Genomic DNA, 16,116 nt, shown 5'->3' with positions numbered 1-16,116 from the left:
GGCACTGCCCGCCGCTCTCTCGGTCCGCCTCCGCCAAGGGAGCTGGGGCGGGCGGGACGCGCGTGGGGGGGGGGTGTCCCGGCTGCGGCGGGGAGCCGCGGGGCCCGGGGCGGCCCCGCGGCGAAGGGGCGGCGCTGGGGCGAGCGGGGCGCGGGCGCTGGCGGAGGGAGGGCGGCGGGCGGGGGAGCTGTCTGCCGCCCTTGCACATGCGCAGCGCGGGCCCGGGCCGCGCTATATAGCGACTTGGCGCCGGCGCCAGCTGAGCAGCGCGGCCCGGGCGGCGGCGGCAGAGGTGCGCAGGGGGTGTCGGGAGGGGGTCCCGCCGGTGGGGACGGGGGGCGGCCGCCGTCGTGGCGGCGGCGATGATGATGATGACGGTGGTGGTGGTAGGTAGTGGTCGGCGATGATGATGGTGGTGGTAGTAGTAGTAGTGGTAGTGGTGGCGGCGGCGGCGGTGGTTGTGATGGTTGCGGTGGCGGTACCGGCAGACCCGGTGCCGGCGTGAGGGGCGCAGTCGCGGCGGGCGGTGGGGTGGCGCGGGGCGGCGGCCGGGAGCGGGAGCGGTGAGGCGGGCGGGCTGCCTGCCCGCCCGGGCACCGTTTTGGAGGGAGAGCGGCTGAGGAGAGCCGGGGGGGAGTGGGTGGGTGTCCGCGCGCGGCCCCATCCGCCCCCGCCGTGCCCTCCCGCCCGGGGCAGGCAGCGCGGCGGGGCGCCGCTGCGAGGGGCGATGGCCCGGGCGGGCACCGCCGGCGGGAGGCAGCGCGGCGGGCCGGGGTGTCGGCGGGAGCCCGCCATCGCCTCCCCCCACCCTTACCCCCGCCCCCCATCCCCGCCACCTCGGGGCCGCCCGGCGGCGGAGAGCCCCGTGGGGGTGGTGGGGAGCGGGCTGCCGGGTTTTGGAGGGAGACGAGCGCGGTGGGGGCGGGGAAGCCGGCCGAGCCGCTTGGCGGGCTGACCCCGATTGCCGGCCCGCGCCGCCCTCCCTCACCCCGCCCGGGTCCTGGCTCCCCGCCGCCCTGGCCCTCTAGGACGGGGGCTTGGCGAGGAGGGCGCCTGGTGGGGACACCCCCCACCACCCCCCAGTCCCCGATCCCTGCGGTGCCCCAGCCCCAGCCCGCGCTGCGGCGCGTCCCCCGTTGTGGGGGTGTCCCCCGCTGAGGGAGACTGTCCCGGCTGGGGGGATGGGTGTCCCCGTGTGCGAGGGTGCCGTCCCGGCAGCCACCCCCCCCCCCCCTTCCCCCTCAGGTTTTGGAGGGAGCCTCGCTCGCAGCAAGGCGGGAGCGCGGGGGAGGGGGGCCCGCGGTCCTGCCCTGCTCCCTGCCCCCTCACGCGTCCCCTCAGCACCCCTCGACCGTGCGGGGGAGGGGGGCAGGCGGCGGCTCGGCCCCTTTTGGAGGGAGAGCGGGCAGCGGCGGTGTCCGTCCCCCCGTCCCCCCCACCTCAGCCTGACCCCCGCTGCGCCCCGGGGCTGGCCGAAGCGTCCCCCGGCCCGGCTCGGCTCGGCGCAGCGCAGTCAGCGCAGGCCGCCGCCTCCCCGCTCTCTGCAAATTGGCGCGGAACCGGCGCGGCGGGAGCGCGGGCGGCGGCGGGCGGCCCGGCACGGCCCATCCCGGCAGGTGTGGGGGACCGGCGGCGAAATCGCCACAGAGGGAGCTGCTGCACTGGCAAAACCTGTGTCTGTGTGGGTGCCTGGTGGCTGCAGTATGCAGGGTGTAGAGGGAGTGTGTGGGGGGTGTCATAGCCCCAGGGACACCCCCCCCCATCCGCTTACGTGGGAAATGTCCCTTTACAGCTTCCCCCTGGGCTAGACAAGCCCAGCTAGCCTGAGCCAAACTGACTGCTGGCATATGTGGGTGTCTCTGTGTAACCCCCTTCAGCAGTGTAACCCCCAGCAGGATGTGGAGCTGTGTGTGATTACATACCACAGACATCCTCTGCTCAGGCATTCCTCACACCTGTAAAATACTTGTGCCCTTCTATTTCAGTTGTGTAAACCATGCTGCTCTCTGTGATGAGTCTTATGACAGCAAGTACGGAACTTGGTCCTAACTTCTTGAGGTTACGTTAACTGAGCTTATGTTATTCCTTTGATCCAGGCAGAGATCTTACATCCCAAAGAAGATGTCAAGACGCAGGTAAGCTGTTAACATCATAATATACAAAGCTTATCTGTAGTGATCTAACAACTGCTGCTCTCTTAACGTCTAATGTCTTTTTGCTCTTTGCAGTAGCCGTTTGCAAGCCAAGCAGCAGCAGCCACTGTCATGTCAAGAAGAGTCTCCACAAGAACTGCAGGCACCAGAACATCTCCAGACCAGAAAAAGGAGAACAGCAGAGGTGACCAATTTGGGCAACTGGAAAAGCTTAATAATATTGAAAGTTCTCCAGTGCATTTGGGTGGGAGAATCTTAACTCTGCTGAGTTAGAAAGGAGGACAGGAGTAGCGACAGTTTGCTTTAGCTTTAGAGGTGGGTGTGCTGGTCATTGTCAGTGTATTGATTTGTGTCTCTCTTCTCAGCAGGAGATTAAGAAAAGAGAAGATGGGAAAATTGCTAAAAAACATCAATATGAGATTAAGGTAATTCAATCCTGAATACTGGCTCAAACTAGTGAGGGAGTCCATCTGGTTTATGCTGGTGGGTGTGAAGTCGTGCATTCCACACTAGACAGTATTGAATAGGGGAAGTCTCTACCTTCAGATATTAAAAACTGTGGGAGCTCAGCACCTTAGCATCTTTTTATATGTTTTTGCTTTTTTACGTATGGCTTTGTTGCAGATAAAGGGTGCTTCAATGTGAAAACCACTGTAGAGTAAGGTTAGGTGTAAAAATGGGAATAAAACCAGGTATTTCATAATAATTCTGTGTGCAGAGCAGGTAAGGCCTAGAGGCAAGTTTAAACAAGATCATTGCACTTGTTTTAACTTAAGGTGTGGTTTCACGGCCATTTGGTTGAGAAGACTCATAACCATGCGGGCCCTCTTTACTTTCAACAGAACTTTTAACGGTTCTTTTGATTATTTAAATCAGTTTAGGAATCTGTTTTAACTACAATAGGCTACTCCTAAACCAAGTGAGGGGCTTTACAGTTGTTTATTTTAAAGTGGATTAGTAAAATAATGTAACTTTCTCTTGCAAACAGTCTTGTTTGCAGTTACTCTGTTTGTAAAGCACATGTGACTAACAGCTATGGTGAAGCAAAACTTCTGACTGTGAAGCTGTGTTTGCAAACTTTGTGTAGGGAAAAATGCTGTGTAAGTATGTCAGCTGTACCTGGGGTGAAACTGCGTGTCACAACTTACCTTTGCCGAAAGGGGTAAATCCTGCTCACCTGTCTTTCCTTCCGGGATAGCTGGTGATGCACTCCATACCCTGCCTTGCTCCATTTTTGGTTCTCTTTAACTTGCTAATTTGACACTATAAAATAAGTTGATGTTCTGCCAGGTTAGTGGGTTGAATTAAGCCAGCAGAGGGTCTGACAAGTGTCAAAGCTGACAAAAGAAGGAAGGGGTGGGACTTGAGCAGTGAGGATCACAGGAGAGAAGAAGGAGCAGGATCTCCCTCTTCTCATAGCTGTGTGCTATTAAGATCAATTCTGCTGGAATATGTAACTTCACTCCTAGGGTACTTTACTCTGGCTATAGCCAGGTTTAGATATACTAAGGAAATCGTATGTAGTTTACCTTGTAAAACAGCTATACAGGTGTGGTTAAACCAGGACAATAGGAAAAGTTTCTGTGTTCAGGGGCAGGTGTTGCCATTCTTTGTGAATGGGATCCCCCCTCCCCTCAACTCCACAGATCATAATTAAAGTTCTGAGTCACCATTTTGAAGGCTGTCAGCCATCACAGCATTGCATATGCTCCATGCATTTGATACCTTCTTACTTGTATTGATTATGTACAACCAAATAAGTATTAATGAAACAAGTTACAGAGTTAATGAAAGTAATCTAGAATTCCTTCTCTGAAGCTTTCTGCGTTAATAACTTTGTGCTCTTCTCCTTTTGAGTCATTGCATCTCATATTTGGCATTGGCAAGCTGAGAGATAGTTCACAGCTGCTGCTTGCTCAGTGGGTATCTAGCTCTGGAGCTGAGATGGGTGGCTCCTCTCTGGAGTGCTTAATTGGAAGATAACAAGTTGCTGAATTTCCACTGAGAGACAGTAGAACCTCCACCCTCTCCTTTCTTTTCCCTCTGAGTAGATAAGTAGATAGGACCAGCAACCTAATGTCCGGTGTTTTAGTAGCAATGAGTACCTTTGCCTTATGTACTATAACTGAGCAGCTCAAACAATGGAATGGTTACTTGTGGGTTCATAAACTAAAAACAGTTGTCTTCCTCAAAGCTGAGTTTCCTAAATTGATCAAATTTGTTTATACATGTTCCGTCTTGACTACGAAAGGCTTTGTTGGCATTTAATCTCTCTTTCTTGGTTTCAGTACTTGAATTGATGCTGAGATCCAAAAAGACTAACATGCATTACGTATATTGTTGTTACTGTAATCTACTTCTCACCTTCCCTGCTCTCATAGTAAAATTGGCATTTAAAAGATACCTTGTTTATGTTGCAGAGTTGTTGGCCGCCCACGATAACAGGAGGCATCTCACCTTGCATAATTATTGAAACACCTCACAAAGAATCAGTAACCACTGACTTCTCAAGATTCAAAAAATACAGGTTCAGAAACCTCTTCATAAATCCATCACCTTTGCCAGAACTCAAGTGAGTTTACCAGATGCAGCAGTTGTTGTTTTATCAAATATGCTGAACTATTGTAGTAAAATCTGTTGTTGTATTGTGTTTGCATAATAGTGGGCAGTACTCAACCCGTACCTCTAATTGTCTCCTCATCCCACAAACAATTTGATGTAAAAAAAAAAAAAAGAAAATTCTGGGTTCCCCACCCCGCTCTGATCTTATAAATGCACTGGACAGATAATTTTCACCTTTCAGAGCTGTCCTTTTATAAGTTAACACTGGAGACTCTAAGTGGTTAAGAGGCACATAATGGTTAAACTAAACTTTCAGTGCTATTGGAACTGAGCAACCAAAAAATACTAAGTTTTCTTTAAGAACTTAAAAATGTGCAAATATACAAATAAGCTTGTGGCAATATTGCTGCGCAGGTAGCTTGCTAATGCAATGCAGTATGCTTGATGCAGTCACAGTTCTAGAAAGTTTCCCTTCTGCAGAGGGATAGATTAGCTGACTCAATCAGATTTTTCAATTTCTGAATTTCTTAGCCATTCAGGTGTGTTAGGTGAGTACCCTTGTTGCTGTTTGTATCAGCCTGGTGTTTTATAAGAGAGTTGTTACATTTACTGCAATGCATTAGGGAAAACTGCTGAGACGAATGAGAAGAGAAGCAGAACATGAAGCTTTACTTTGAACAAATCTTTCTAGATACACCATGTTTTCATTTGTTCTGGCCAAAACTTGACCAGAACTGGGAGATGCTGCATGGTGATGTTTTGCCTCAGTGCAAAGCAGTAGGTCTCTTACAGTCTCTTTCACTGAATTTCAAACTCAGCTGCTCCTCTCTATTAGTATTAGCATCATAGAATCATTTAGGTTGGAGAAGACCTTTAAGATCATCGAGTCCAACTGTCAACCCAACACCATCATGCCCACTAAACCATGTCCTGAAGTGCCTTGTCTACACGTTTTTTGAATACCTTCAGGGATGGTGACTCAACCACTTCCCTGGGCCACCTGTTCCAATGCCTGACAAACCTTTCAGTAAAGAAATTTTACCTAATATCCAATCTAAACCTCCCCTGGTGTAACTTGAGGCCATTTCCTCTCATCCTATCACTTGTTACTTGGGAGAAGAGACCGACACCCACCTGGCTACAACCTCCTTTCAGGTAGTTGTAGAGAGCTATGTCTCCCCTCAGCCTCCTTTTCTCCAGACTAAACAACCACAGTTTCCTCAGCCGTTTCTTATAAGACTTGTGCTCCAGGCCCCTCACCAGCTTCGTTGCCCATCTTTAGATGCGCTCCAGCACTTCAGTGCCTTTCCTGTAGTGAGGGGCCCAAAACTGAACACGGTATTTGAGGTGTGGCCTCACCAGTGCCGAGTACAGGGAAACAATCACTTCCCTGCTCCTGCTGGCCGCACTGTTTCTGATACAGGCCAGGATGCCGTTGGCCTTCTTGGCCACCTGGGCACACTGCTGGCTCGTATTCAGCCGGATGTCAACCAGCACACCCAGGTCTTTTTCTGCCGGGCAGTTTTCCAGCCACTCTTCCCCAAACCTGTAGCGTTGCGTGGGGTTGGTGTGACCCAAGTGCAGGACCTGGCACTTGGCCTTGTTGAACCTCATACAATTGGTCTTGGCCAATCAATCCAGCCTGTCCAGATACCTCTGTGATTCCCAAGCCTGCTGAATTGTGCTTTAAAGAACAGTATGCTCTTCTCTATACCTAGCAAATCACATTTTTATGTGTGTTGGAAAGCTTAGTGCGAAGTAGTTTTTTTGTTTTTTTTTTTAAAAAAAAAAGATGGTGAATGAGGCAATCTCATGTTCTCCTTTAGCAAGTTGTTGGAAACTGCTGGATCCCAAAGGTAGCTCAGACACAGAATTCCATGCAAGGAGTTTAACCCTTGATGTTCACCTCTTGTCGATAGGCACCTGGTAAAGCTGAGCTCCATCCTTTCTGATTAGCTGAATAAGAAGATCATGTACTCTCTCCTGCCTCCTTCACGCCTTCCTAACTGCTGTAGGAAGATCATAATAGGAGATTTCTTGATGACTGCCCACTTAAATGGGGAGACTTGTGCATTGAACAAGCAAGTATCTCTCCAGCTTTTAAACTATGATGGCAGCAGAATGGAACTGATCTGGGTTAGAATTTGTAGGTGATACCAGTGATCAGGTCTGTTTAATCTCTCTCTGCTTCTGCATGGGGAAAGGTAAATATATAACTCCAAAAATTTCAGGAGGAAGTCAGTATTGCATTGATTAACATGCTGTCCCTCTTAGTAACTGTAGGATGAGAAGTACATCTAAGAAAAAATCCACATCAATTCATAATAATAATTACAAATTAAAACCAAGCCATATTAATGATATATGCATCTTCTTACCAAGTAGACTTGAGTGCTAATAAATTGTAAGATAGCAATAAACAAGAGCTCAGCTTTTCTCACAGTAGCCTGTTTCTGACCCTTAAGGTAGGCTAGAAAAGGAAGGGATGGATGAGTGACTTTTAAACACTATCTGTAAATGTTTTTCTCAAACTAAACCAGACAACTTTGTGTATGTTTTGCGTTTGTTGGGGAGTGGGGTGATTTTTTTTTTTTCTTTTTTTATGGGGAGGGTTTGGTTTTTATCTTGCTCCCTGGACAGCCACCTAACTAGGCAAAATAGGAAACTCTGGTTGTATGTACAACTTTGGGATGCACACGTTCAGTTTTACTGGCTGTTCTGCAAAACTAGACTTGCTGATGATCTTGGCAGGCTACTGTTGTGGTGATGTAAAATGTTCAAAGTATACCTGCAGTTTTCTAATTATCATTAAGGATCTTTTAGCATGTGGAATTTTTCTTTTTGTTCTTGAATATCTCTAAACACTAAATAATGTTTTTAAACTCCTTTTGTGAAGGTGTATACATACTTAACAATGCTTTATGTAACTTTATTCCGTAGCTGGGGAAATTCCAAAGATGTCTGGCTCAACATCCTGAAGAAGGAGAACAGATACGCTCATTGCAAACATTTCACATCACTACATTCTAGTTTGCAACCTCACATGAGATCAATACTGTTAGACTGGCTCTTAGAGGTGTGTTCTTTTAGTTACTTTGCCATGTGTTGTGCCTGTGAAGTAGGCAGATAAAAGCACAGCTTTTACATAAAGATCTAATAGCAAATGTCTGGTAATGATAAATGCCTAAACTAGTTTGTAACAAAAGGGTTACAAGTTACTGCTTTTGATCCTTTTGGTGAGCTACATTCCGGTCTTCCCTGGCAGGAGACACTGAACCTTCCACACAGGGCAGTGAGCAATAGTACTTAACTTCCCCTTCCTGGGAGGGGGAGAAGTCTAGTTTTGAGACACTTGTATTGAAATTGCTATGGACCTGTAACTTTACATCTTAGACTGTATCTAATCCATGAGTCAACTGCATCTGTGTTGAGGACTTGAGTTATCACTCTGGCCCTGTCTATATCAAGAGCTCTTAGGTGTCAGTCCCTGACACTATTTTCTGACTTAGGATAGAATTAAAAATTCACTAATATGAAGAGAGAAGAAGTAGTGCATTAGTGGTTGACATCTGAAGGTTCTTGATATAGGCAGGTTCTTATTTGAAAAGGATTACAAATAAGTCATATCCATATTCCAGTCTAATTGCTTTACTTCAGGCTATTCCAGTTGTCAAACAAAATGGAAACTCTCAATCTTGGCAGCCTATGCGAAAGAGTATTAGTGTTGTAAATAGAGAGCTACTTTCTGGAGTCGTTTCCAAGAACTCTGTATTGAACGTATTCAATCACCACTGCCAAAAGCAATGTTTGACTCATGTAATCCTTGCCCATCATCAGAAGGGATCTTGCAGGTTTACTGGTTCCATATCAAGTACTCCAAGGAAGCAGATGTTACAATGGCACTCCTGCTGTCTTGGTGGAACAGTGCTAATAGCAGGGAATTTCAGAGGAAAGGAAGAGTTTGGTTGTTTTGGGGATTTTTTTGGTGTTTTTTTTTTTTTTTTAAATACGGTCTGAATATAAAAACTGTTCCAGTTGTGTACTTCACAACTTCCTCTAATGTGTAATTTACATACCACCACTAAATTGTGTTTTGTTGCCCTTTTTTTTTTTTTTTTTAAAATCTTGAACTCTTAGGAAATCATCCAATTTCTAAACAAAAATGTCAACAAGGGCCTTGTTGTCCAGCTCAGTGGTTCTATATGCCACAGTGGATTAAAATCCCAGCAATTTTGAGAGTTCTTCAGTAGCTCCTAATGCTGCCTTCTGTAACATCATAACTGAGACACTATTTAACATGACCAAGCATTATTATGTTTGGGCAATACGCTTTTATAGAAATTGTGCCATTTATTCATGGGTGGGCTTGGTCTGTAAGTTTTTAGTTCTGATTCTTGTTTGGAGCAGTAGTTAAAAATATCGGAGTAGCGCATTAATTGGCAAATATTAGATCAGGTCGAAAAGAATGAGCTGCGGTGTTACTGCCAACCAGTTGCATCTTTGGTGGTCAGGAAGGGTTTTAATTTGCAAATGGGCTTTCAACCTTATCTTAGGAAATGGCTAGTAGTAGTGAGATTTTATTCTGATTTTGTATCTAAGTGAAATAACAAAGCAGGGCAGGAAGCTTGAACTTGGGATCTGTTTCTTGGATATTCTTTCCTGTTGATTGTATGTAAATTATAAGTAATTTATAGATATCTAACTAGTTTCTAGTTGTGGAAGGGATACAGAGTTGCATATAAGCTGGAGTTGTGGTAGACCCACCCAAATTCAGTTAGAGATTAGAGGAAAAAGTAGGCCCCTGCATAAGATCTCCAGGCCCGGGCAGTCTCCTTTCCTTTTTTGTTGAACTGGCATTTGAACCACTTTGATACAATGCAAGCATTAAAAGTTTTCCCTGCCAGGGAAACCCGCAACTGCGTGGAGCAGATGGCCGTTCTTGCAGTTTTGTTCCTGCTTAGTGAGGCTGTTGGTGTGCCTGAGGGGCTGCAGGCAGTGCTGCTGGCTTGCCAGCAGAGCCCCCTCGAGCAGGAGCTTCCAGGCTTATTTGCTGCAGAGCCAAAGACTTCATGTTTTTTAGTGGTTCTGCCCTGGCACAGACCTACTAGGAATACAGGGAAGATCTGCTCAGTGACTTCAACTTGAGGTTTGAGCCCAGAGTATTCTTAATCAAGCAAATTAGTGGGGGTGGTTTTTTTTTGCTGGTTTGTTTGTTTGGTTTTTTTTCCCCTCAATGAGGCTTTCTTCTTTCAGTGGAAAATGGTTTGTACTCATTTTTAGGAAAACTGGCTGCTATTCAGATTGGAAAAAGTATACTTTGGAAATATGTTAGTGCATCATAGACAATCTGTGTTTAGGTGGGAGCATGGGAAATACTTTTTCCAGTCCCATATTAGCCACTACCTCCTAACACACCTAGGTATGTGATAGTTTGTGTGCGCAAAAGATAAAATTGTGTGCTTTACTATTACTACTAAAATACTGTGCTTTACTATTAAAGCTTGAATACTCCAACGTGTGTACATCGAGTTTTATAACAGAAAACTGAATATTTTTTTTTCCTGTTGTAGGTATGTGAGGTGTATGCACTCCACAGGGAAACCTTCTACCTAGCTCAAGATTTTTTTGATAGATTCATGTTGACGCAAAAGAACATTAACAAGAGCATGCTTCAGCTCATAGGAATTACCTCATTATTCATTGCCTCCAAACTTGAGGTAAGAAGCACTGTTACGAGGAGGAGGATATTAAGTTTGGAATAACTAAAAAGACAGTGATAATGTATTTATTTCTTCTGTCTTCTGTCTGAATGTTTTGAACTTGGTGGTGTACATACAACACTGAAGGTCAGAAGGGGAAATTTTCTTCTCTTCCTTCAGTTGTGCATATGTCAATCTCTTGGAGCGTAATCTTTGTCCTCCCTTTCCTCAACAGCAGGGAAAGACACCACTTAAACTTAAAAGGTATGCGAATGTGCTAGGAGTAGTTTTGTTTTGTCTTTTTCCAAATATACAGCAGTTGGCAAACAATCTCAGGAATGGGCGTGGGACTTGGAGCAAAACGAAGCCTAAGTCTCAAACTGCCTGTACATCAGGCTGATATCCCTATAAACCCATTTGGTGGAGTTTTTTAAAGTGCAGTGATGGTGATACATTATATTGTGCGCTACATCTACAAGCCAAGAGCATATTTTTGTATAGTGCATGGTAGGCTAGGCTGAGAGGAAAATTTGGGTTATTAAGTCTTTATACTTGGAAACCCCCAATCTAGCTGTTGTTCCTGAAGCCAAGGCAGTACACTACAAGCAGTTGTCTCTCCTAAGGAAGTGCGTGGGGCATCAGGCTGTGGAGCCAGCTGGTAGAGAAGCAGTTCTGCTGGCAAGTTCTCTTTTACTAACACCTAGCTATATGTGGCCCCAACTGGCATGATTGGGTTGGCAAATTTCTTTGTTAACCATCTCTGCACCATGGATTTTGCCAGCTACAGTGGCTGTGGGATTTTCTCATCTTTTTCTAGCTTTTTTTTTTTTTTTTAATCTATGAGACTACATCAGCACTGACATTGCCCGTAGCCTGTATCAGCAAGCCATTTCTAACGCAGCAGTGTGCTGTACGAGAATTAGGATGGTGTATATTTTTACATCAGATGGAATGGCTGAATAGAAAGTGGTATAAATGAAAGGGTGTGCCGATTGTTTGGTCAGCATTTATTTCCTCAAAGCTAAAAGAGTTGCAATAACTCTATTGCGTTTTACAACAGATAACATATAACCTACTTGTTTTTAGTACCTCCTCCATCCTGTAAGTTTCAAGTCACTTCGTGTAACAAGAAAAACTGTTTGAGTGTAAGAAATGTTAATATTTCAATATGGACTGAAAAGTATTTGCCAGTATCTTCTCAAGCTTTCTTAGAATTAAAAGGCACTCTAATCTTCACTTTCCTCCCCCCCCCCCCCCCCAAGGAAATCTACGCTCCTAAAATACAGGAATTTGCTTACGTCACTGATGGTGCTTGCAGTGAAGATGATATTGTGAGAATGGAACTTATTATGTTAAAGGTAATAACTTTGCTGTGTTTGTAAGTGCTGGTTGAAAGACCATACAGCTGAGCCTTGTATTTTAATGTCACTTATTTGGTTAGAAAAGCAACATGTTTAGTATGTCCCCGTTTCTGCAAAACAATGAAACCTTCATTGTATGTGCAGTGGACCTCTAAAGCCCCTGGTTGGGGTGAATCCCTGTCTGTTAGAAAAGGACGGGTTTCTCACACTTGTATGAAAGTAGAGGCTCTCAAAACAGGCACAGCCAGCCACAGGGCAGACTAGAAGGTTGTCGCTGTCATGTGCTGCACTTGCCAGGGTCCTTTGCTGTCCAGGAACAGGAGCCTCTAGGATATCCATGCAAAGACCTGACACTACTCAACGCTCCTCATGTTGGAAAGGATCCATCTTTACTATCACAGAACTCCTTATATGTTTATTCTTCCTTAATAGATATAAGCTGCAGGTTCAGGCAGCTAGCCTGAAGGCTTGGGGAAATGCTCTAATTTCCCAGCTTCTGAATGGGGAAGATAAATAAGATCCAACTGCACCGGTATAGGTAGGGATATATAGGGATATATCCCTATATCCCATATAGGGATACGTTTGTGCTGATTGTAAACCAGCTTGTTCAAAAAGTAGCAAGAATGCAATCTAAAATGAATATTTGTACTTGAAATTGTACATAATCTTTAGTGTCTTTTGAGGATCTGTGCAATAAGCTTAGCAAACTCAGAAGGGGAGGTATGGGAAAAGAGATTGGGGCACAAAACTATCCTTGCATGGTTTAAGGTGCTTAATGCTTTGTTTAATATTTGCAGGCTTTAAAATGGGAACTCTGTCCGGTGACAATCGTCTCTTGGCTGAACCTCTATCTCCAAGTGGATGCTCTGAAGGATGTTCCGAAAGTGCTGCTACCTCAGTATTCTCAGGAAAAATTCATTCAGATAGCACAGGTAGGTAGTAAACTGTATTGGAAAATGCTTTCTGGAGTGATTACAAGCACAACTGAGCATTATACTGTGAAAGCCATTAAAGGAATGCTTTTCCTTGTTTCACCTAACGTGTTACTTTAAGGAATGTGCAAGTTTGACTCTGCCAGAGAACTTCATACGCAGTTTTGAGGACAAGCACCCATGTGTTTCTTGTCTCCCTCCTCTCACGTAAATTTTAAGACTTTTCTGTACACTGGAAAAATAAAAATCCATCCTTTTTTAATCGCTATGAACTACAGCATTCTCTAAACAGCAGCAACAGCTCTGAGGGGAGGGTGAATAATTTAAGATGCTATGGACAGTTAACTGTTTTTACCTGTATTGTCTGTAACAGTGTTTCTGTGTCATTGCCTAGAAGGCAGCCTGAGGAGTGTTTTGACTATTTTGAAACTGCTGTGGTTCAATTTTTATGGGCATGTGTTGTGTCCAGCCTCAGAGAGGCTTACTGAAGGGCAGACTGGTCTAAGTCACTGAGCTGCTAGGTAATATTTTAATTTAAGAAAATACCTTCCTGGAGCTCTGCTAAGTTTAAAGGTGTACTTAAATCTGTGCAATGTCTTGCATGTTACTGGTAAAAGTGCAAATTGGTTTGCATCATAAGGCTGTGAGACCCACTTTAACTGCAATTGGTGCCAAAAATGAATTAGATGAATACAATTGATGCTAAAAAGCTCAGCCATGTTATAGAGCATAGACTGTAGGACTGCTGTATGCATAGCAGTTTCTGAGACAGGATTATACTGAAGTATTGTCTTGTTAAAATTTGTAATACTTATTTCCTCCACTCTTTATTATTTCCTTAGCTCTTAGACCTCTGTATTCTGGATGTGAATTCTTTGGACTTCCAGTATAGAACACTAGCTGCTGCAGCGCTCTGCCACTATACCTCAATTGAAGTAGTTAAGAAAGCTTCAGGTAAGAAGCCTTTGTGAAGCTCTGTCTTGTTAGGCAGGGAATTCTGGAAGTTGTTACATGCCTGAAGCCGCTAAGAGTATATTGGTTTACCAGGCTGCTGAAGAGCAAAAGCTACATGGACACTAATTGTTCTGTTCCATGGTTGTTTTCTTTTTTTTTTTTTTCCCCCCCTAATTTCCCTTCCTTCCTACCACTATTTCAGATGTTACAAAGACTCCAAAAAGAAGGAAACGCTTTCAGAAGCATAGACTCTGCTAAGGAAATGAAGCAGATTTATCCTTCTTGCTTTGGGGCTAATACTGCTCTGTGACTTCCTTTTGTTTTGGGGATCATTAGCTATATGTTATTTGGCTACTTTTTTTCCTAAAATGTAGTTATCAAGTAGTCATCCTTGTCTGTCAGCAGCATTCTGTTAACCTTGGTGCTAATTCCTACCAGCCTGTCCCTTACAAACTGGGGGGGGGGAAATCACTTAACTGAGCTTATCCCTTGTGTGTTGCCTGAGATACCATAAGGGACTGTGACAATAATGTGTTTTTACAGTCTGACCCAAAATCTTGTGTTCAAGCTGAAGAAGTCACTTCAGCATCCCCTTGTAAGCAACAGGAACCCTTGTGGCCACAGAGTTGCTTTGCTCAGGAAGCCTGTGCTTGCCCTCCTCAGCCACAATGCTTCTAAGTAACAAGCACAAGGAAATGCTGGGAGTTTCTGGGAGGATGTTTCTGAATTTTTATCTGCAGTATTATCTATTGTTGTTTTTAAATATATTACTGTATTCTACCCTCTAGGCTTAGATTGGGACAGCATTTCAGAGTGTGTAGAATGGATGGTTCCCTTTGTGAGCGTGGCAAAAAAAGTCCCTGTGAAGCTGAAGAACTTTAAAAAGGTTGCAGCAGAAGATCGGCATAATATCCAAACACACACAAATTATTTGGACATGCTGGTAGGTGGTTTGTGGGCTTGCAGTTCAGGCAGTTGGGAGTGCATTACACACCCCTTCTCCTGAGGCAGCAAAGGGTGGCCAAACACCTTCCTGCTCGCACCTGGCCTGGCTCACCTCAACCAGTGTGTTCAGTAGTGCCTAACACTTTGTTTCTGGCTCCTGGTTCATGATGCTATAAACTAAACATGTTTTACCATAACACAGGCCATAAGCAAAGACTTGGATTAGAAGTTCTGGTGAAGTGTTTAAAAGATGATAATCTTACTTTGTTGTGTACTGTCACTGTGGTTTTTCATTTACTGCCTTAAAGCTGGAGTACTTGAATTGCACTAGCAGTGTGAGGAAGTGCTGCTGTGTACTAGTGAAACAAAAAGGTAATACCTGTGACAAGTTCTAACTGTTGTCTTCCTCCCCCAATGCACAGGAAGAAGTTAACAGTGGAGTAGCATCTACTGTCCCAGGTCAGTTATCACCTGTGTCAACAGGAGGTATAATAACCCCTCCCAAAAGTACAGAGAAGAAATGAAATAGGGACAACAACCACCACAAACAGTTTCAGAAACAGGACTTGGTGCTTCAGAACAAGACCACACTAAAGGTGACTCATGCTCTTTACTGCTATTCAAGACTCAGGCAGCAAAAAGATGCAGCCAACAGAGCAGCAGCTGGCAATCGAGACCGGTCTCTTCCTACAGACTTGATAATAAAGTTAGACCAAGCATCCCTCCATGCTTTCACAGGAGCCTGGACTACTCTGGTCCATTCTCAAACACAACTTAGTTCAACTCTGACCATTCCTAATTTATGAATTTCAAGAACTTTTTAAAAATGGCTGAGTGGCAAGTTTGTCCACTCAACTTACACGTATCAAACTTGCGCTAGCCAATACAGCAGAGCTTAATGACAGCTTGTACATATTATCTTGACTTTTTTTTTCTTTTCTTCGTAAGGTCAGAGCTTAATGCCTGTCAGTCAGCCATGAGCTCAGGTGCAGTATTAGAGGGGTCAGTGGGTAAGCAGTTTACTTTTCTGAAACCACTCTGCCCTTGCAGTACAGTGTTGCCAGCCCTGTATCAAATTCTAGCTCCACAGGAGGCTGATGAATTTAAGGTGGCCCTTTCAGGGCTGCCATGGACTTCAGTTCTAGTGTATCACTGACCTCAGGTAAGAGTACAAACGAAGGACCCACTGCTGAAGTAACTATAACTGGAGGAAGTACAGTCCTGGAAGGAAGGAGTTCTATTTTGTAAGACCCAGCCACTAACTTTGAAAAAGAACAAACATAAAAACTGGAGAGGGTATGGAAAAAAGTGAGCCCCTGGTATTCTACAACCACTCACATTGTAGGAACAGTGTTTTAAACTAACCATGGAGCTGTATTTTATCAGTGTTTATAAACAGCATTAACTACTGCATTCTCCTTGGAATATTCACTACCTCTGAATCACTTCTGTGATGAAGGGACAGTACTGGGAAAGATGGGTATCGGTCCTCCTCCCTCTTTCAAGA

The 16,116-nt window shown here is 45.1% G+C and overlaps 1 protein-coding gene across 3 annotated transcripts; it reads left to right on the top strand.

Annotated features, from left to right (window-relative positions):
* The first annotated feature begins 185 nt into the window (after positions 1-185).
* Positions 186-16,022, top strand: CCNE2 (cyclin E2). Of its 3 annotated transcripts, none has more exons than XM_052787378.1 (12): positions 190-292; positions 2,097-2,135; positions 2,229-2,337; positions 2,522-2,578; positions 4,574-4,725; positions 7,656-7,791; positions 10,286-10,432; positions 11,677-11,772; positions 12,576-12,710; positions 13,553-13,664; positions 14,453-14,607; positions 15,032-16,022. In XM_052787378.1, exons 2-12 carry the CDS (start codon positions 2,122-2,124, stop codon positions 15,131-15,133), a joined length of 1,215 nt encoding a protein of 404 aa, XP_052643338.1. In that variant the 5' UTR covers positions 190-292; positions 2,097-2,121; the 3' UTR covers positions 15,134-16,022. The 3 variants fall into 3 exon arrangements, with proteins under 3 accessions (XP_052643339.1, XP_052643338.1, XP_052643337.1); XM_052787377.1 differs by having other exon boundaries at positions 2,519-2,578; XM_052787379.1 differs by lacking the exons at positions 14,453-14,607; positions 15,032-16,022 and having other exon boundaries at positions 186-292; positions 2,519-2,578; positions 13,553-13,821.
* The last annotated feature ends 94 nt before the right edge of the window (positions 16,023-16,116 follow it).

This window comes from Harpia harpyja, chromosome 5, assembly GCF_026419915.1.
Source record: "Harpia harpyja isolate bHarHar1 chromosome 5, bHarHar1 primary haplotype, whole genome shotgun sequence".
Lineage (NCBI taxonomy): Eukaryota > Metazoa > Chordata > Aves > Accipitriformes > Accipitridae > Harpia > Harpia harpyja.
Note: the sequence above shows the minus strand (reverse complement) of the source record. Positions and strands in the feature narration are given on the sequence as shown.